This window comes from Molothrus ater, chromosome 10 (assembly GCF_012460135.2).
Source record: "Molothrus ater isolate BHLD 08-10-18 breed brown headed cowbird chromosome 10, BPBGC_Mater_1.1, whole genome shotgun sequence".
NCBI lineage: Eukaryota > Metazoa > Chordata > Aves > Passeriformes > Icteridae > Molothrus > Molothrus ater.
The window spans coordinates 15,084,596-15,106,381 of NC_050487.2; the positions used below are offsets into that span (position 1 = coordinate 15,084,596).

At 45.5% G+C, this 21,786-nt stretch overlaps 1 protein-coding gene across 1 annotated transcript in view; it reads right to left on the reverse strand.

The window, feature by feature from the left end:
• Positions 1-20,167, reverse strand: part of TP63 (tumor protein p63) — a 97,730-nt gene extending 77,563 nt beyond the window's left edge. Inside the window, exons 1-3 of the mRNA XM_036388780.2 lie at positions 20,106-20,167; positions 1,638-1,766; positions 777-909 (exon numbers count right to left, since the gene is read on the reverse strand). Of these exons, the coding sequence (XP_036244673.1) occupies positions 777-909; positions 1,638-1,766; positions 20,106-20,167 (324 nt within the window). The remainder of the gene's footprint in view (positions 1-776; positions 910-1,637; positions 1,767-20,105) is intronic.
• Positions 20,168-21,786: the final 1,619 nt, after the last annotated feature.

Consider the following 21,786-nt stretch of genomic DNA (forward strand, 5'->3'; position numbering starts at 1 on the left):
ATCACTGGGCACATCAAAAATTGTGGTTGATCAGCCAGGGAATTAAACAACAACAGTTTCTCAGGATGGAAACATCCTGACAAACAACAAGAAAATTTACAGATACCAACACAAATTCCAAACTACACTTTATTTTTACCCCAAAGTATACAAAACCCAGGAAGAACAGAAACAGGACTTAAGCAACTCAAACTCCTGAAACACCTCCTGCTCCAGCCTGCAAGAAAAGCTCATGGCTTCTTCAGAAGAGCTATTGCTAAGAAAGAGAAGTCTGTTAGTGCCAAAGGCAATGAACCAGCAAGCACCAGTGCCTCATCTGCATTCCAGTCTTGAGCCATATCCCTGAGACACCCATGGCCAAGACTCATTACAAACACTCTCTAGTCTGAAGAAACTGGAGGGGAAAAGAACCCAACCACGGTCTGAAAACAAGTTTTCATTCATATATGGCCCTCAAGAGAAGAAAAACCAGTGAAGAACCTCTGGCCTTGGTCAGCAAAGTTGCAACTGTGCCCAGAATTATTTTAACCCTGAGGTCAAACTAGCTTTAAGCAGGGAGAGTGCAAGGATGGTTGAGTAGCCTGTGCAAGAGGCTCCTCAGCTCTCCTGCCAGTTCAGCTGCCTCATCCCTCTCTCCTGCCACTGCTGCTGCAGAAGAGGAGCAGGTGAGGAGCCAGCCAAGGTGGGAAGATGGTCCTGGGGCAATGCAGCTGGAATAGCTCCTGCAAAAACTCCCCTTCTGCCCCCAAAGCTTGAGGAAGTTTCTCATTACTCACCCACATTGGGTCATTCAGCTCGGTGTCCTGCACCCGGACACAATCCATGCTGATCTCAATTTTGTTTGTGGAGCCATCTTCAGATGGGCCATCAATGAAGTTTAAATCAATTGGCTGAACCGAGCATATTGGCCTGGAAAGAACACAGTAATGGAGTTAAAACTGGCCAAGTTCTGTTTTCCACCACCCCACCTTCCTTCCCTTCCCCTGTGCCCAGGACTTGGGCATTACCACAAGCCAGTCTCATGGCAAAGTCAGGAATTACTGAGGAGCAGCCACCTCCTCACCACTGTACTACAGCAGCCCCGAACAGGACAGGGCCCTGAGGCACATTTCACTCACTCTGAGGCAAGAGCAGAAGAGTCAAACCACTCAAAGACAGAGCTCATGGAGGATTTACAGCAGTGATTGTTTCAGCATCAGTCATGGCAAGTCAGGAATGGGAACAGAGTCAGTTTTCTTTCAGCCAATGGACCTGACAGGGTGAACTCTGCACCATCTTCACCTCCTCTCCCTCCCTGGCATCAGAAGGGGGAAAACATGCAGCCTGGACACAGAGTGATGAGCCCACTTCCTGAGGGGAAATGCCAACCACCAGCCTTAGGAAGCAGCCAGCTCAGGCACCAGAGGCCTGGCAGACAATCAGTGCCACTGCTGACCCCTGCACTTGGTCCCCACAGCCCGGTGCAGGACCTCTGGGGAGCTCCAGAGCTGTCAGTCACAACAGACAGACACATCCAGCCATATCTAATCAACACCTACAGGATTCCAAACTCCCCAGCATCAGTCCCTGAGCAGCCTAATTACAGAGGCATCCTGCCCTAAAACACCTTCCATATGTTCCACATAAGGGTTACTTACTGTTCCAGGAAGTCCCAGATGTGCTGGATTACCTCTGGGCTGAGGAATTCCCTGGGCTGAGAGCTTTGGGACATGGCTGATCGGTAGTAACTCTCCTTCCAGGAGAAGGGGCTCGGAGTTTCTACAAACCTTAAAAAACAAAAGCAACAAAAAAAAAAAAAAAAAAAAAAAAAAGAAGAAAAAAAAGGGAAAAAGAAAGAAAAAAACAAACCAAAAGAAAAAGAGAAACACACACAAAAAGACATGTTGAATTCATGAGTCCAGCTCAATGAAAACCCATAAATAGAAGCTATTGTGTGAAAAAGGAGACACGCTGAATGCCTGAGACATTCACAGCTGTACAACACACATTCCACACTGCTGCAGATGCTGCATTTAGATGGGAGAGAATTTGGCCACCCTTCCCAGTAAGTTAAATACCCATCAGAGTCCACTGGGATGCTGCGTCATTAGAATCCCAGAGATTCTTAAAAATCAAAAAAACAAAAAACCCAAACAAACCATTTTCCCTTTTCCCTCAAATAATCAATTCCCCATCTGAAGCAGGTAGCCTTTGCAGTGGGTGAAGCAGCTAAGCAGTGTGGGATACCACTGTCCCAGGCTGTTTGCCTGTCTAAATGGCATGCCCTTGAATGATTTAGGTGACTTCTACACCCAGCCACTGCAGCTGAGGTCATGAACGAAGTATTCAGTTGTGGTTTTGCTTGGTTTAGGGTTTTTTTTGGTTGTTTTCCTCTTTTTATTTTGAATAATAACAAGAATAAAATAATATTTTTGTTTTCTTTTCTATGGAAGTAAGTTAAATCACATCAGATTTTATCTGCTTGTCTACTGCTTTCTCACCTCCACCAATTTCTGAGCCAGACCAACTGATTTCCACCAGATCTGCTAATTACCTTGGCCATTTTTATCCCCTTAAGCTCCCACAAGCCTCACAGAAATAGGTGGGCCCAAGAGGAGCAGTGACAGAGCTGGAGCACTCATGCCTTCCACAGCTGCACATTCTCATCCCACTGGCCAATTTCTAAATTCAAACACAGCAGCTTTTAGACCCATGTCAAAATACTTGACAGATGTAAAGGGGGTGGGAGGAATTTCTCCAGTATATTTGCAGTTGACAAAAAGTCTCAGCTCAACTTCAGAATATGAGGCAGGTGACCACCTTTCCTGCTACAGGGTTGGGGGTGTCCTGCACAATTTCCATATGAGAGTTATTTCAGCACAATGCAAGTGAACAGCCACATTCTCTGCCAGGGGAATGGCCATGGCAGGAGCCAAGGTTACAACTGGATTCCAAAGAGACTTGGACTAATATTTGGTTTGGCACATATTGGTCCTGATTAGTACAATGGTCTAAACAAATTGCATGGAAGACCCTAATTTATTAAGCTGCCAAAATTAAGAAAAAGTGTTTCAGAGGGAAGATCACACTATAGTGCTTTTACTTCACTTTTCCTGAAGTATTTACTTCTGGCTGCTGTCATAGAGGTATCTAGCTCTCTTTACTGAATATTTATAGCCACTTTCATTTTGAGGATGACTCTAGACTGCAAAAAGCTGGGTTTTCCTCACCTCTGCTCTCAGGAAAGAGCAGATTGTTATTCTAAGCTAAAGGAAACAAAAGTGGCTTTAAAGCCCCCTGGAGCCAGTGCTGGGCATGCCTCAAAATAGGTGAAAGCATCACTTCAGTTCCTCATCCTTTTTACAATCAGGGAAAAAAACCTCCAGCATAATTGAAAATTTCACAAACAGCCAGAAACAAAAATGAAAGGCAGAAATGCATGGGTAATAGCTCTACCTCACAGATAGGAGCACATGCCCACACTACATGTGAAAAAATAATCACAAATCCTCTGAGAATAGCAGTTATCCCACAAAGTACCCAAAATTACTCCTTTCAGCCTTTCAGTCAGGTAAGACACTTTCAAGAATGCCATATTGAAACCCAGAAGAACAGCTCTGGCCTAAAGCCTGTCATATAAACTGCAGATCAATGCCACCACGAGCCTTGGAGCTGCACAGTGGGAAGGCCTGCAACCTCCTCTGCTGCTACACCCAGACAGACCACAGGCATTGCTCAATACCCTGCACCCAGTCCTGACCACCAGGAATGGGCAGAGAAACCCCACAATGGGTTCTCTCAAGCCATCAAAGTGCTCATTTCTAACAATTATTTGCCACTTAAAACAACTGCTTTCGACTGTACACTAAAAATCACATTTCATTACTGCACAGACAGGAACTGACTTCAAGGGAAAAAGAGTTATACCAAACCAGACCTCTCTCAGAGACCTTTCCTTCAGAAAGTCTCAGTGCAACAAGGTTCCTGCATGCCTCAGCACGCCCCAGCTTTGTTTCACTGCTGGACAAAGTTCTGCCTCAAAAAGGCAAAGTGTCCCAGTTCACCCTGCCTGCTCTGCTCCTGGTGGTCCTGCTCAGATGCAATTGCACAAACCTTCCCCAACCAAGCAGTGCATGAGATACCAGCTGCACAAACTGATAGAGCCAGCTTTGCTCCTCTACACCTTTGTAGCTAACCGAGCTGTTGGAAAGCATTGCACCAGCTAGGAACACAGCTGGTGCATCCATCTGCTAACCACAACTCTGAATTTCTCCAGAGAGGGATACTTTCCAGCTACAGCATCTTTGTCCCTGTAGCCAGACAAACTCCTAGCTTACTCATTCCAGGAAAAGCATTGCAAGATTTTACCTGATGACCAAAAGGGCACATTTCCCTATACCAAGCACAAGGAGTCTCCTGGTTAATGTTTTTACAGAGACTCCTTCAGCACCTTTACTACCTGTACAGCTCTATTTCCAAAGGAGGCAGCAAGATTAGGCAGTCAGCCTTGGCAAGGCCACAGTATTACAGAGGAGGCCCCAGCATTACAGTAAACTCAGTTTGGTGCACCGTGTTCTCAGACAGGAAAGAGCTGTCAAAAGGTAAGAAAACCAACCTCAGCTCAGCACAAAGCTGCATGCCAGATAAACTGTCTCCTTCCCTGTGGTCTCAAAAAAATCTAAACCTAAAATCAAAATCTAAACCTCAACAAAATCTATTTTCCTTAACTAACAGCCTTCAACAAAGAGGAGAAGCTTCTGTCTATCAAACACATACTTAAGTGTCTGAATTTCCACTGGGAAATAATAGCTAAAGTCTATATAAAATCTGTGCATAAATTTCACTACTTTAGTTAATTGTCTTTTCCCACATCAGCAAATCTCTCCTTTCAGCAGAATAATTGTTGAGTGCCTAAAGTTAAACACAAGATTGCATTGCTTAAATTGCTTCTATGAACCAGATGCTTTTTTTATTAACAAGCACTTAAACAACATCCTTTTACCTACATCTGATCATCCCAAAGGCCATCACAGGAAATAGCACTACTGAACACAACCTCTTATATCAAAATACTGACTAGAAAAGAACAAGGCACAGCAGTAAGTCTTGTCTAGGTTGTCTCTGTTCAAAGTCTGCAAGGTCCCTGCACCAACTGCTGAACTATCTGGCAGGATGCTTCTCACAAACAGAGAGCACTAACTGCACCAGGAGCTACAGGGGGATTTACAGCCCCCATCAAACTGCAAGCTGAATAGGACATTGCATCCACGAGCCCCTCCTTTAAAAACCACCAGGGGATTATTAATAGCAAGTTAAGTCTTCTCCCAGAAGCAGCACCTCACCAAGAGCAGCGTTCCTCTGTGCAGCACTAGCACACAGCTCCTGAGCCGGAGGATCCCAGAACAGGCTTCAGGCAACCATGCCCTCCCACTGAGCTCCTATTTATCTGCTGAAACAGGAGCAGCACAGAGTCCAGGTGAAAGCACTTCTCCAAATTCACTAGGTGGGCTGGAGCCCCAGGCACAGTGATTGCTGTGCTGCCTCCTGAGTGAGCACTCCCCCAGCAGAGCTGTGTTACAGCCCCTGAGTGGGGATGTGCCCCAGCTGATCCCCCTTGCCACCCCACTGATGAGTGACATTTCTGAAAACACGGCAATGACAACACGCACCTGTAGCTGTGCCCACACAGCACTCCAATTCAGAGTTTACAGAAAAAAAACCCATACCAAAACTAACTCACCCTTCCAAAAAAGGAAAAGCACAGCATTTGTTTCTCATAAACTGTGGCCACACTGCTGTCGCCTTTCCCTGCAGCTGAGTGTCCCATCATGGGAGGAAACAAAGCCCTGACGGCTTGGCCAAGCATGACATAAAAGTGGTGGTGAAGTGGAGAGAAAACAAGACTATTTCTGCTCCCACTGCTCAGTCTAAGCACATCCTTCCATTCTTCAGCACATTACCCCCTTTCCTACCTTCATATTAAAGAGATTAAAGATAAAGCAAACAGGCCACTCACCACCCCAAGAAACAATGACAGAAAGCCATTAAACTCAACTATTGCAACACAACAACACTTCTCACCCAAAATACCACCTTCCGCTGCAAGCAATCTTTCTTAGAAAGGGCTTAAACCAAAACACCCAGGTTTGACTTACCACTGGGGAAAAGCCACGGGCTCCCGAGGAAAGCAAAACCCAGGCTTGAGACTGGGCATGCACAGCCCAGCCCCTCCTCTGCAGTTTTGAACCTTAAAGGCAGATGCCACCTGCTTGCACTGATAAGGGGTCACATCTGACACAGGGTGCAGCCCCAGCACCGCTGGCACAAGTGCGAGTCCAGCAACCTCCTTCCAAAAATAAAGACTGTCGCAACCAAGAGGTAGCTGGTTTCCTTTGTGTTTTCATCAAAAACGGGCTTGGTGCTTCAACACTCTCAACTACTCTGGAGTGATAGCATGGTTTGTGAGGAAGCCAGAAATCAATAAGGTATCTCAGTGAAGCTGCTGTGTTGGGTTTCAAGAGGTCCAAGCACCTCAATTTCTCCATAACTTCCCTCAAAAACTGGAGGTCTGGTTTGGTTTGTGTTTCTCCAGCGGTATGCAAGTTCTCAGAAATTATCAGTATGGTTTATGGGTGCAGAACTTTGTGGTTTGATGTTGGTGTAAAGCCACACTGTAAAATTTTGTAAAATAAAATCTTTCACAGCAGGGATGAGCAAAATGATTTGGAGCTTTCTTTCTGCTTGTTCCAAAACTACAGTGTTCCGTTCTGCTTCTCCCTATGAAATGTCTATCAATGATGTACAATTTTCTATCATTGGCCTGTAGTTCTCAGTCAGTGGACATGAAGATGGGGTCAGCAAAGTCTTTGTCTGTAAGCTACAAACTTCACTCTTTTTCACAAGTTACAGTCCCCTAAGGAATAAACTAGTGGAATACTCAGGAAACCTTGATGCAGAGAGAAGAACATCTGTTCTTATGAAGACAGCACTTCCACATTATACAAATGTACCCAAGAAATGATTAATAAAGTCTACATAATGATAGCGAACGTGCCTCATTTTATTCATGTGCTCTACAAAGGAAAATAGTGTGATTACTCCCATATTACCTGTAAGAAAACGAAGACACCAGGAGGTTATAGAATTACTCACCATTAGTCAGCAAGCCATAAATACAACCTTGGTCACCCAAGTTGCAATGTGGCGCTTGCTCTAAAACGAACTAGTGATTTTGGGTGTTTAGGTAGAGAAATTCAGAAAGGCCTTAATTTCTTCTGGTAGACTATACACTGTTCCTCCTGTACTAAGAAACTCCCAAACTTCATTTATCTTCAGACACCAAAATGCTGATGCCCAGGAATGAAAATCAAGGGGCTGCAGAAATGCTGTGACCAGCTTTAGGAAACACACAGAGTTCAGGGTGGAATGAGAATTCCAATCCAGACTAAAACCTAATCTTTCTTCCTGAATTAATACAGCATTTAACCCCTTAATCCCTTCATTTGTGTACATATTAATACATTAGCCCTCAGCCACCATAGGGTGTGAGCTGGATAGAGATTTAAGTCACGGAGGAGTCGGCAGCTTCAGCTCCAGCAATCCCAATCCACATGCTCGTCCCTGCCTTCTCCAGTTACACCTTGAAGCGCATCAAAAGCAGTGGTAAAGGATTTAAAGTTCATGAGCATTATGCCTAAATGCCTGAATCTTGGAGTCAGTTGTATTTTTAGTTTTTGCGTGGGGAGGGGGCTCCTTTTCAGATCACGCCGTTAAAACTGTAGGAACTTGGCAGCCCTCGTCCTGCTGGAATTCCCCCTGCTCTGCATTGTAACGCTGCAGTGATTTGTAGCCATCGGTACCTAATGAAGCTCACAGCTGTGCAAGAGGAGAAGGATGCTGGGTCTGGCAGCACGGGACAGGCTTGCGCCTGGCAGGCGATGTCATCTGGAATTCCCCGGCTTGCGGAGCGCTCTTGTCCCCTTGCCTGGAGCAGCCACCCTCAGCCAGCAGGGCACACCCTGGAAGCACCCCCTTGTAACCCTTTCCCAAAGGTTGGAGGCCTTTGGAAATGAAACAGGTTCGTTGCTACCCTGTAAACAGCGGGGCAGGATGAAAGCCAAATGGGAGACAGGCAGGCTCTCCAGCCCCTCGGAGAAGATTGCAGTGGAATTTCATCTACCTCTACTGCACCTCTTTCTATGTCTACTTCATCAACAAGCAGCCTCTCTTCCCAGCATGAATTGCACTGTAGAATGCATTTTTCTGCTTCTTTCTTTGCCTGATGCCATATTCCAAGGTCTTAACTCACAAAAGCCCAAAAGAGACTAACTCCCATCCTGGCAGAGGCAGGTTGTGCTGAACTGAGCTCACAAGTCGTTATTCTCCTTTCGATTTTAAGCCGAGCTTTCAGGTTTAGCATTTCAAAATTTAGACCTCCATCAAGCTCTTTAAACCCTTCAGATTGTCTTTGCATATAATGCTGCTCCTATGTGTCAGTCCTAAAATATAACTCCAAGAGAGTACTGACAGATGCATGGGTTAGAAAGGACAAATGTAAGGATAACAAACACCAGCACAGGATTCTTTTGAGACAGAACAGAACTTCCACCTATAGTTCAGTTTTTTCCCCAGTTCCCACATTTGTCAGATGTTTCACTGATCTGGTCTCTCACAAAAAAATGTGGACAGCAGCACAGGTTATGGGGAGGAGCAGCAGTGAGAAAGTTGTTGGGTCGCACAGGGATATGCATTAGAAAATGAAAGAAGCTGACTGCCAGAAGGGTGAACCCTGATCTCAGAAGTGGCCAACAGCCAAGGAGGTGTAGGGAACACATGAAGGAACAGGAAGTGGCAACAGCAAAGGCTCTGTGACACTGCTGGTGTCCTACAGCATCTGTAAAGGACAGACCAGGGAGGACTGTTAGCTTCTCCTGTTCTCCAGGCGAAGGGTGCTTGCCCTGCACACACTCTGTTTCAACTGTGAGCTGCATGGTACTGGGGGCCAATAAAGCAGTTCTGTCTCACAGGAATGCTGAGTGTTCTGCTAGGGTATACTCTAACAGTGCCTCCTGATCTCTCTGTGACTTACATTTGTCTTTTGGAAGCATACATGTGTGAGATGAATGGAAAGTGGTAGGAAGGGATGGTTCAGCTTCCTGGTTGATTTTTACTCAAGCCTTCAGTGCACAGGCAACACTGACCTAATCAAACAAAGTGAAACTGGCTGTACAGAGTAATCCTCCTAATTCACCATGCTGCAAAACACAAGGGGGATTTTTCTCCTTTCATCATCTCCTTTCATCTTGAGTAAGACTGCCTGCAGTGAAGGCAACATTTGCAGCTTTGTGGCAGCCCCTCAAAGTAGCCCTGTGTCCCAAACCAGTGCCCTGTTCCAGTGCTGGCTGCAGAGCTCCTCTGGGAGGAAAAGACTCCCTCTGCATTCCCACTGGGGTTCCCAGAATGAGCCCTGCATGGCCTGCTCCCTGCAAACTGCTGGGAGTGGCCTCCTGAAGCTGAGCAATTTCCGTACATCCACAACCCAGGAACCCACTGCATTTCCTATCAACAGCTCGACTAATCAGCTATCTACATATCATCATTGTCAGCCTGACAACAGGGACCGCTTTTGCATAACAGAGATTTCATCCTCTGGGCTTCAGGAAGCTCAGCACTCCACCAGCATTTGAGACTCTCTCCCATAATTGTAAACCCTATTTTTTTTTTTCTTCAGGATTTCCTTCAGCATATTGTGAACTTTCCTAGACATCTCTTATCTGACACTCTTGGCAACCCCCTTCTTATCCATCCACAAAAGCTCAGCCATGGACATCCCCTCCTTTCTGCTCAGCCCTGACACCCACTCCTTTCTCAGCCCTGGCCAAGGTGAAGCACTGCCACAGCAATTCCCCCACCTGCCCACTGCAATTGGTGCTTTCTAGTCTGGAGTACAAACTCTTCATAACCCACAGAAGACCACCTGTGTGGAGAAGCCCAGAGTTAGAATGCAAACCTGGAGCTCAGGACACCCAAGCTCAACCCCCAGCCCCTGGGTCACCCGTCCAGCTTTGTTCTTCCATTTCTAAGGTATAATCCCCAAACTGGTAAAGCACATAGAGACTTGCTAACAATCAGTACATCTCCAGGGAAACATGACTTTCCAAATTTAGATAATAAAAGAAAATGTAAATAATCAATTTTAAGAAAGCCTTGAACCCAAAACCAATTAAAAGCATTTGCATTATTTTGTAACTCACTTTTCCAGTCAATCCCTTTCCCAAACCTATTGTAGTGGTGGTGAGAAGCAGTGCCCATCTGGAGAAGGGTCAGAGCTGCTGGACAGAGATGAGATCTTTTACTGCAGTAAGTGAGAAAGTCTTCTCAAAAGCAGCACAAGTGGGAAATCCAGGCCTAGCCCTCAAAATTCTGAGGTATTTTTGGTCCAAGTCCAAAAATAAGTGCTGTAAGAAAAACTTCACAGGCAAACTGTCCAGAAGCCACAAAACATTTGCAAGTCCCTTAAAAAAAAAAAAAATCTTTGGTCTAAGTAATAGATATTATCTGCTCTCTTTCAAATACCCAGATGAGAACACGTATTTGGGTCTAACTTTGGAAGTTGATAGAGGACTTTTGTAGCCAGACAGCCCTGGCAGTTTCACAGCAGGATGAATGCAGTGATGCATCCTCCCCCCAGGAGAGGAGAGGACAAGCACAGCTCGCTGCTGAGCCATCTCCTGATGGGTCAGTGCTACCTCCAGCCCTGCTGCCACATGCCAACCTCTGATGTCCAGCTGCAGCTACAGCTGAAGACAACAAAGACCATTTTTTGTCTCTCTAACCCAAAATCACACTATGGAGCACTCATCTACCATCAATAATCTGCAGCAGGTGCCTGGGGGCACGTGGGGCAGACACCTCTGCTGTTGGATTCTGCTGCACAGAAAGATGGGGAAACCCCTCATCTTTCCTGGAGGAGCAGTGTGAAGTGTCCAAAGCAGCCTAAACCAGTTTACCATATCCCTTCGGATACTCAGATCTCTGTAGCACCAGGGAATTTTAAAAGAAATAAAGCAACAGACACAGAAATAAAAAAGGGTAAGGTCACTTTCAGGAGGTGTCAGTCATGAGAAAAATACAGCTATGACAGCTCTTCAGCACTGCACTTCTCTAGTGATTTTAGATATTTAATCACAAAAATTGCAAAGTTCTGGAGAGGCAATGGCCAGAAGTCTCATATTCCTGAGGCTTGCAAAATCAAATTCCCCTCTTTTGAGATTTGGTCATTAGTATTTTTCCTGCTATCGTAGCATTTACCCAGTAAAATTATCTACCTGATTTCATTGCTATTTTTTACAAGGAGCTTTCAGCATTTCCCACAGAAATGGGACTTTCTTAATAATTGTCTGCCAAACTTTTACAGTGTTGAGTGCAACCAGCATCAGTAAGTTTTCACTGGTCTATCTCCATCACACCAATACAGAGACCACAACACAGAATGAAAAATTGCTTTATTTATTTATTTGTTTGTTTGTTTGTTTGTTTGCCTGAGAGAAACCCCCAATGAAGGGTTCATCACAAGTATGGCTGGGCCCCCAAACCAAGGGCCCTGCAAGGGAGATCTCTGTGAGTTCCTGGCTGCCCTGCTTGGTAACACAAGTGGAGACTCTGTCATGCAAAGAGCAAAAGGCTGAGGCCCGATGGCTCATGATGGGGTTGTGGCCCTGCAACGTGCTCTGAGCTCTGCTCAAATCTGGCATGTTGCCTGCAGCCTCTTCCCTGCTTGCCCCATATCACTATCAGCAGTATTAAGGGCACACGGTCCCAGGGACAGTAACACACTCTGCCAAGAGTGGAGCTTCTTTTAAACTTGCTGAGATTTGAACTTTTTTGGCATGTCAAGGAGTCAGATCATGCCTCTGCCAGGGTTGCCCCAGCAGCTCCTGGGGTTTTTTTGGCCAAGTGCTTGGTGTGCTGCAGCTGCAGCCTCCAGGAAGGCACTGGGCACCCCTGCATGCTGAGCAGCAGGTGCTGAGCTGCTGCTGTCCCAGTGCACACAGAATGGGCATTTCCCAAATTTGGCCACTGTGAGGAGGCAGCAGGGAGAGGACATCCCACATGGGCTATCTCAGGATAGTCCCCCCAACAAGAGGAAGCAAAGCAAGAGAAATCATGCAGCCCAAGCTGATTTTCAGCCCTGGGAAACTGTGCATTGCAGGGCATTTAGTCATATAAATAAAGTGAGAGAAGAGAGGGACAGACAGGGAGCATGAAATACACGCTTCTTTTTTAGAACAGGAGGCTTCTCAGACTGACTACTGCAAAAGGTTTGTGACATTTTGTGTTGAGCCAGGTAAGACACTTGACTCCCTAAGGTACCTACTCTTACAAAAACTGCTTCTATCTTTAGTTACAAAACCCCCTTATGAACTGCTCAGGGGACTTATAAAGTCCTTCTCACAAGCTTTCTCTCACAGGCTGAATTTTTAAAAAAATATCAAATAAATCATCATGATAATACAGAAAGTCCCCAGAACTCTTTAGAAGCAGGAAGCTGTAAACAGCAACATCCTGAGTTTCAGTAAATAATTAAAATGCAAAACAGAAACACCAGCAAAGCAGATGTTAGGTGCAGATTCCTGTAATATGAATTTCGTTGAAGCTCCCCAAACTTGTCCCCCCCCAGCCAGCCTGTGAAATCTGGTGTGTTTTGGATACTAAGCATTAACTCCCACTCCTCACCCCTGCTACCAGTGGTACTCCTACAGGAAAAGGAGCTCTTCTGCTAAATACCATGTGGGATGCATTTTTCAGCGTGTAGCAACTCTGTGGCAGGGCAGCTATTCCTAAGCCCAAGGGCAGAGAATCCTCCTCTCAAAAATAAGAGCACTTACAAAAACCTTCCTGTGTGTCACAAAATAGCTCCAAGACAGGGCAGATGAAGGACAAAGAATTAAGAGCAGATTATAGTCCTGGAAGACAGGAAGAAATGAACTGTTTGTCAGGAACCCTGCTGGTGTAAGGCAATGCTACCTGGAGCGCTCACAGGATCTCTGCTTTTGTAACTGTGCCGGGTGCTAAGAAATTACAGGGTTGGCTCCCTATAATTTTATCAATACATTGCCACACCTAATGTGATTTATGATTTTTGCTTGTGATAATCTTAAAGCTGTAGCTGCTGCAGTGCTATAAATACATATAGCATCACCTTTTTCATCAAAAAAGGAATGATGTTTCCAGCCTGTATATTTTAAGATGAAAATTCACAAATATGAACAACCAAACTTGGAAAGCTGTGTAAAGAAATTTTGTTGTTTTATGTGGAGAGTTTTAACCCTGCAATATTTGGCCACCTAATGCCCATGTTAACTCTCAAAGCCAGCTGAACTACAGTTTCACATTTGTTTCACCTCATATACCCCACTGACAGCAATTCCAGCCATCCCACTGATATTTCCTCCCAGCTCCTGCTCCCCAGACACTGCTGGCAATACAAGCTGAGCCACTGCTGTTTGCAACATCCAGCTCGCCAGCACAATTCAAGCTTCTTTCCATGCATTTGTTCAGCCTGCAGTGACTTTTGTGCCTATCAACATTGCTAGACCACACAGGCAGTGAACCTCCCAGGGCAAGGTTTTGTAAGCAGGCTTATTTTTATGTTGCAAAGAACCTGCTGGAGCCCTGATCATTTACTGCAGGGTTTCCCCCTTCTCACTTGGGGAGGTGGCTGTTCTCTTTATAGCTCCATGCACTAACTGAATTCCCCTTGCTTGTGTGTACTGGTATTTATCACACAGACCACCTGTGGCATTTAAACACCTGATTGGAAATGACTCAGCAGCAAAATCCTGTGGGGAGGTGATCTGCTACACAGGAGTGATTGTAAACAGGCACCAAAAACTCCCAAGCAGGGCCTAAGAACAGATACAGATGTTTTCATGAAGCTGTCTGAGCTGATGTTATCTATTACCAGCAGAGCTAGTCAAACCTCAGAAATCTATTACAAAACATTTTCCTTCTGATTATTTCAGTGTTGATCATGGGCTACAAAATTTTAAGGTAAAAAGAAGTAAAAATATGTATAGCAGTATAACCACTGGCTCCCATCACCATGTCAATGTCCCCAGGAAGGTTTTCATGTAAGTGCCAAACTAGCTTAGAGCCAGGCACCAAACTGAAAGCCAAGTTTCCTTGATTTCTTCCTCATCCAAGCCCCTCCTTCCTCCCCCATACCTTATTACTGCTATTGAAATGCTTTTATGCAGAAGGCTTCAATACTCTTTTGAACACATGTTGAACTGCAAAGGGTTTTATTTTTCCCCAAATCAAAGCTGAGCCCTTTTGCTTTGTATCAGACCAGAAATCCTGGTGCTTGTTGAGAGCAACTTTTGCAAATTAGCTTGTAGCAGAAGGTACAATGTAAATCAGCATGGAATTATAACTTATAACATGCACCATGAACATTCTAAACACCTCTGAACAGATGAACTATGGAGAACTTGCTTCTTTAATTTCTTCAGGATTCTTGGAAGTTGGGCAAGGCACTATAAATCAGGTATTATCTCCTCACAGTACAAAAGACCCCATGAAAGATTTCACATATTCTCCTTGCAGTCCTTTGGGATCTGAGAAAAAAAATGGTTGGTTTGGTTCCACTTTAATCCTTTAAGCAGCACTAAAAACACCTCCAAGCAGACAAGTATTTTCTTGAGAAGGCTATACTGTTTTGAAGAGGAAAAAGTGCTGTCCTTGTCAGTGACTGTGGAGTAAAGAGGGTGCAGCAGAGACAGAATGGAGGAGGGCAGCAGGGATAAGCAGACTTTGGGCTCTGCCAGGAAGAGGGAACTGGAGAGGGTTTAATGTGCAACTCTTGAGTGCTGTTTTGCAAAGATTCTGTATTTTAAACCCATCTTCTAATGAGATTGCAGTTCAAGAACAGGACAGTGGCCAAAGAACAGACCTCAAATATGAGATAAATACCCCCCTCCTCACCATAAGAAGCACACACGCCTGATGAGGTGCTGGAGGCAGCTGAGAGGTCCCATGCTGGCATCCCCTATAGAGCTGCTCTGCAAAGCCCTCCTGCCAAGGAGGCCACTCTGCAAGAGTTTTATGGCACATGGAGTGCTGTCCTCTCATATGCATCTGCCTCCAGCTCTGGTCCTTCCCCCATGGAATTTTTACCAGTGGTGGCAGCGTAGCTGTGGACGTGACCACAGGAGAGCTCACAAAGGCTGGAAACAAAAGCACCCTCTCACCTCTCCTCCTGCATCCAGCCAATTCTGCTCCTTCAGGAGTCACCAGCTGCCCTGAGCACACCACAAGCTGCTCACAACAATTTCTGGGCCCTCTCTGAGTCTCTGGAAAGTACCTGCACTATCACTGGCTGTTTCTGCAAACAGATCTATACCAAGTCATGTGTCTTTCTTTACTTGACTTCAGGTCTTTCTGCCAACACAGCAAATTTGGGCTCCCATTGCATAGGTGAAGGCAACTGAAATTTGTCCACTCTGTCATAGCAGGAGTTCAGCTATTCCTCAGCAAAGCATAGCATGAGGAAAGGGAAAAATGTGCAGTTGCCCAAATGCAAGGATTCTGCAGAGCCTGCATGTGGGATGAGATGCTCCTGTGGGACAACTTTAGCAAATCTCTGTCGCAATGTCACCCAGCTGATACCTGAGTGAAAATACTACTCCAGCACTGATTCACAACCATGAGGGGTACAGCACTCTGCTGACTGCTGCCAGCACTGCAGGTTTGGCCTGGGTCTGTCCCCTCCCAGCCCAAGGGACAGAAGCCTGCAGTGTCACTGGTGCCTGTTGGCAGTGATGAGCATGGGGTGCAGTGAGTTTCCACCTTTGTGCTGTGCTGCAGCATTGACCTTGGCCAGACTCCTGTCTGATCATTGCAGTCTGCTCACCAGCCCTGTTTGATACGTGTGGGAACCACTGAGGGAAGTTGAAGTGACACATGCAGTGCTCCTGATGAAAGATCTCTTTGAACCCTGGAGCTCTGGCTGCCTGGAACTATGCCCTGCTCACCAAAATCAGTCCAGATACAGCACCCAAGAGATGATGTATTGTTTCCATGGCCCAAACACTCCCCTCCATTCCAACTACTTTCTAATACCCTCCCTGAAGTAATTTCTTACAGTTTTCCTCATTGCTTTCTAAAAATAGATTTTTTTTTTCTACATACCTAGCTGGGAGGTTTTGTTTGATTTTTTGGTTTTAGCAACCTCCTCAAAACCCAGGACCATGTCTAAGAAATCAGGTTTCCAGCACAGATGCTGCAGAGGGCAGTGGTTTTCAGGGCTGTTCCTCTGTTATTAGTGAGAATTGGGAGGTTGGACTGTATCACATTGTGCTGAGAATACAAAGTGAGAAATGAAAGGAGAAAGAGCAGTTTGCATGAGAGCCCTTTCATTCAAAAGGGAAGAGTGAGCCCCGGTGAACACCTTCAGCACTGATGTGAAATCCTGAGGCCACCAATTAGCCTGGGCATGGGGAGAGGGAGGAGCAGAGCAGGCAGGACTTCAGTCCAGTGCACCAGCAGGTGCATTCCCAACAGCCCCCAAAGAAGAGGGCTCCTGGGTAAAGCACAGCCTAATGACCATTATTTCCAAGAACACAAGTAACTTATCTGTAAACATCACTCCCCCAACCAGGCATTAGCTGAAAAAAAAAGCAGCTTTGGGGAGAGATACTAATTACATAGCTCTCAACAGCTGGACTTTGATCATAATTACAGTGCCTTTTTCATCTTACATTAGTGGCTTTCAGCTGCAGCTAGGTGGGCACTTCTTGGAAGGTGGAAATCCCGCCTGTTTCAGATAATCTGCTCTTCTTATGACTCAGAGCTGACCTGGGTTTTCTGCAGCACAGGATGAGCTCCCACAGTACCATCCAAGGCAGTAATTCATGGGGTCAGTGGCCTGGCACTTCAGTGCAGGTGCTTCTGTCATTACAGCAGCACCTCCCAAGTCCCAGAGCCAGAGCACTGAGTGTGCATATTCCTGATTTCAACTATTTCCCTTTGCAAGGGAAGTAGAAGGAGAAAGACTTTGAGGTCTGCTGAATTTTAGCATTCCTCAGCTCTTTCTGTTTAAGAAGAAGAAAGATGGGCAGACTCAGGATACACCTGTCCAAACAACCTCACTTCAGTCACAACCTACATTTGCATCCTTCACTTCTGCAAAAGGATGTACATCCCCTTCTCAGCACCCACTGCTCCTTTGCCCCTCTGTCAGCTGGGCTGCAGCTCCAGCACTGATCTCCAGCACACAGCAATGAGTGAGGCTGTGAAGGAGGAGGCTGCTGCCCTGTGACCCAGCTGAGTTCCCTATGATTTTTGTGATGCTTTGCTTTGCTACCCACGTTTACAAAGAATTTAATAGCCTCAATGAGGGAGCTGGGCTGTTGAGACAGAGGCTGAAGTGGCTTAAACAACCCCACAAAGCACAGAGTCTGGCCACTCAGCTGTTTTTCCTCATCTAGGGCACTGAATTACTGTGTTCTATGGATATATAATTTCACAGTGGCATGTGAAATGGCAGGCATAAGGCACATGAGCCTCATAAAGGCACATTAACTAATGCTCCTCACTGTGCTCTGCATTCACCTCTTGACAGAGGAAATGTTTTAGCTGGCTCCCACGTGTCCTCTTGCTGGACAGCCCCAAACTGAAGAGGTAAGTAGATGAAGCAACAGCAGAGGGTAAATCAAAGCCACAAATCTTAGAGTTAACTGGGATTTATAACTTATTCCCCCTTCACACCGAACTACAGGGAAATCTGTGTGGCATGCATCCCTCCCAGCAGTTTAACAGGGTTTAAAATATTTTTCACTATTGGTTTTTTGCCAGCATACCTCAACATTATCAGTTTGCTGGTTAGATAATTACTAGATGTAATTTTACAGTTGCAAAGAAGCACACTGGTATTAGCTAAATAAAGTATTTTGGCCACATCAAAGCAGAAGTGTTTCAAACTGTGTAAAATAAATGCAATTCTGAAACTATTGAATGTTAAAGCAGTCAGAGAAATGTCACATAACATATTATGAATGTGCAACCAATGGAGCTTAAAGATGAAGACCATCTATGTCTCAGACTGAGGAAAGTATCTTTGGGATCAGCTTTGAGCTGATTTTGACCTGTGGCAGAGCACAGTCACTAACAATTGAACAAATGCCACTCTTGGCTCTTGTAAACAGACATGCATAACAGCTGAGACATGTTGTTACTCTAAGCTATATCTCAGACAGGTTTTATGACTGAGGGGTGTCACAAATTGTTTGTCCTGAGGCTTCCCACACTGCAGTGGTCACTTAAAAACTCATCATGCTGCTCAGGCATGTGGTGAGGAGCAGCATTTCTACTGTAAGGCCTGACTTGCTGGGTGAGGCAGATTTGCAGGGGTTGAAAGGCTTATTAAAAAAGTTCTACCAAATAAAGCAAATTGATTCCTTTCTCTTTAATATATGCTCCAGCTGAATTTTTTCCTGAGCCACAGCACCAATTTTCAGAACTTGTTATTTGGGATGAGGTGGGATACAAACTGGCAGGAGCAGACAGGCAGGGAAGCTGTCCCAGAGCTCAGGTACACTTCCCAGTGCATCTTCTTGCTTTCCAATGTCAGGGTTTTTCCCTTTTTTCCTTTTTCTTCGTTTTCAGTTTTGGAATTTGCCTGGCTGGGGCTTCCAGCCATGGAGACATTAATGTGCTAAAGACTCCACAGCCGCCAGCCCAATCCCACCTTGCTGGGTGGGCACTGCTGTGGTGCTGCTTTCTTGTGAATCCCACACTTTCTGCTGCCACAGGCACATCCCTGCTGGGCTCAGCAGGGCTGGGTGGATTTGCAGGAGGTCAGAGACTGGCTGCATGTGCCTGGCCAGCCCTGGGCTGGTGTTGTGGAAGGTCTCTCTGGGGAATCCAATACCCCCGGCTTCATTCCACCTTCCTGTGCCCCAGCAGCACTGCCAAGGACCGTGAGCTATTTCCCAGCCTCTCCTTTCCCTCTGCTGGCCCCAGACACGGCCCCTCCTCGCTGCCAGGTCTCCACTCTCCTCCCCAGGACCTTCACACTGCAGTGGCACCAAACACCCGGGTTAGAGGGGGATAAAAGCCCCCACAAACCTTGTAACAAAGCACAACAGTGGGGAAACAACCCAGAGATCACCAAGCTGCCTGCAATGCCACGGGCTGGGTGATGGTGGCCGAGCCCTTTCTCCAACACAGAGCTGTGCAGCAGGGTAGCCTTCCCCAGCACGCTGTGGAGGATGCAGAGTTAATAGTTAACTCTTCCAGGGATTCATGCCTCCGTGAGACACCAGCCAGGGCTTTTACAAAACACAGAGAGAAACCAGTCTTATAAAGGAGCTCAACAAGTGACTGTACCCAGAGGATTTCACCTCTCCAAACTTTATGACTGGAAAAATACCATCTACATGTCATTTGCATGCTTAAATATAGTATCTTCTATTGGGAGAAACAAACAAACCGACAATGTGATACTGTGACACCTCGTGTGGACATGCTCTTTTATCTGCTGGAAAGTTATAAAACTCGGCGTAACAACAAAGCTAAAATAAGAGTGGTTGTCAGGCTCTGACGCTGGCTGTTAGACAGAAGGAAAAAATATTCCTGGAAAATTTGCTCTCTCTTAGAAGGCAGTTTTTTTCTTCTCTGGATCTTTTAAATTAATTATTTATCCTTTAAATTCCAAAATCTCGGGGCTCAGTAGTTCAGCTCGTGTTATTTCCAGGAGTATTTTCACTTAAAGAAACAAACAAAAACACAACAGAAACCTAAAGCCATTCCTGTACTACCCAAAGCACAGTGTAACCTTCTGCTCCAAAACACCAGGCAAAGATACTATCAGCCTTCGTGTTATTTATCATATTTTTTTTTCCCCCTCTAATGCCAAAGAGGAAAAGGGGATATCTTAAACGGATGCCTATAATTAAACAGTAACCTGTTAGAAAGCCAAAAATAATAATAAGCTCCACTGAGCATGAAGAGAGCGGCACATTTTTTCCGCGTGCAGCCCAGCTGCCGGCGGCCGATAGCAGGAAAGTTAACGATTATCAGGAGGCTGCGATCAAAGCTGCGATAAGCGGGGTTACGTCACTCACCGCGGGATGCAGGGATCGGGGTAGTACGGCAAGGTGCTGAAAGGTGCTGCTTCAAAATTCATTTCCTTCCAGCCCCTCCCTGGGGACAAACTGAAATAAAATAAATAAATAGATATAAAGCCGGCAGGCTAAAAGCAATAAGGTCAAGTGGTACACGAGGTACAACTTTAGAGATTTATTTTACACTTGCGGATGGGTGGGATCTGCCAGGGGCTTGGCCAATGGGATTCGTCCAGTTACCCGAGCATCACCACCACTCCCTCCTCGCCAGCTGGGCATCTTCTGCACAGATATTTTCCCCTCCTCTCAACATCCTTAATAAACTTTGGTGTACGCTGGCCACACTTGTTGTTGGGAGCTCATCTGGGGCTTCTCTGAACTTCTGATCTCGCCGGTCATTGGTTGCCTTCCCGCCTGACTTCACAGTTTAATTTTGGCAGCTCTTGCAATTTTACAAACTGCTGTGGCCGCTGGTCATCCTTGTCTCCAGATGGCCAGAGTTTCCTCTGCTGGGTGCAGTGCCTGTGCTGAATTTCATCCTCCTTTGAAAGCTTCCCTTGTCAGCTCTGGGGTTAGTACCTGCTTATAGCTGCCTGGGGAAATTTTCGGTCTCCCTCCCACCATACACAGTTCACACAGTCTGTTGTGGTCACAGTTTCAAAACGGAATGACAAAATACGGGGAAATTCCTCAATCAAAAATAACTTTTTTTTAAACTTTTGCCTCTCTGCCTCCCCTTCCTGCCCTCCTCCCTGCAAGAAAGCTATCAGATATATTTGTTAATTTTTCCCTTTATAGCTTTTCATTTTCCCCCCAAAAATGAGATGATACAGAAATCTTGCATTGTTCTGGTGTCCTCTAAATAACATATACATTTTCACATTAAAAAACCCCCAATATTTTCAATGGTTTTGAGGAGAAAGTAAAAGTAAGAAAATAGAAATCACATCTTTGTCAGACATTAAAGCTTAGAGAAACAAGAGTGAAATCTCCAAAACAAACTACCAAAGATGAAAAGCTGATCTGATTTTCCTAAAGAAGGACAAAAGCAAGAAAGGATGGCTTTAATTCTCTTCCCACCACCTCTTTTTCTTTTTTTCTTCTCTCTTTTGACTCACACAGAAAATCATTCAGGAAAGCAACCTGTTTTGTCCCCCTGTTTTTTTCCCCCTCCATGATTTATCCAAATAGTACAGGCTGTAAACCTATCCTGGTTTTGTGGATTTGGAGAATGAATGAAATATGAATCAGGAGCTAAATTAAAATGGATTCCAGCAGGAAAAAAATAGCACCCACATATCTGTGCACCAGAGGGATTGCATCTTCAAGCAGACCCATACGTTTGTGTGGACAAGGAAAAGTGTAAGGGACTGCCCTATATCTCACCTATAGTGAATATTTTGTGCCAGTCAGCACTAATTCCAGCCACCCCTGGGGCAAAAGTCAGGAACCCTCTGAGATGGCAGCAATTGCCTCTTATTTTTCCCCTCTGTGTTTTCCTTGTAGGAAATGTTGGTTCGAAGAATGTCACGTGGAAACATTTTCTTTGCTGCCTGTGCCAGGGTGGCAGGAGAGCTATTTCAGACTTGACATTCTCCACCCACACTCAGCCTGATAGCTTCTAACATCTGTGAATTGTGAATCCTGTAAACTCGCAGGGCTGATCCCCAGCCAAGTCCAA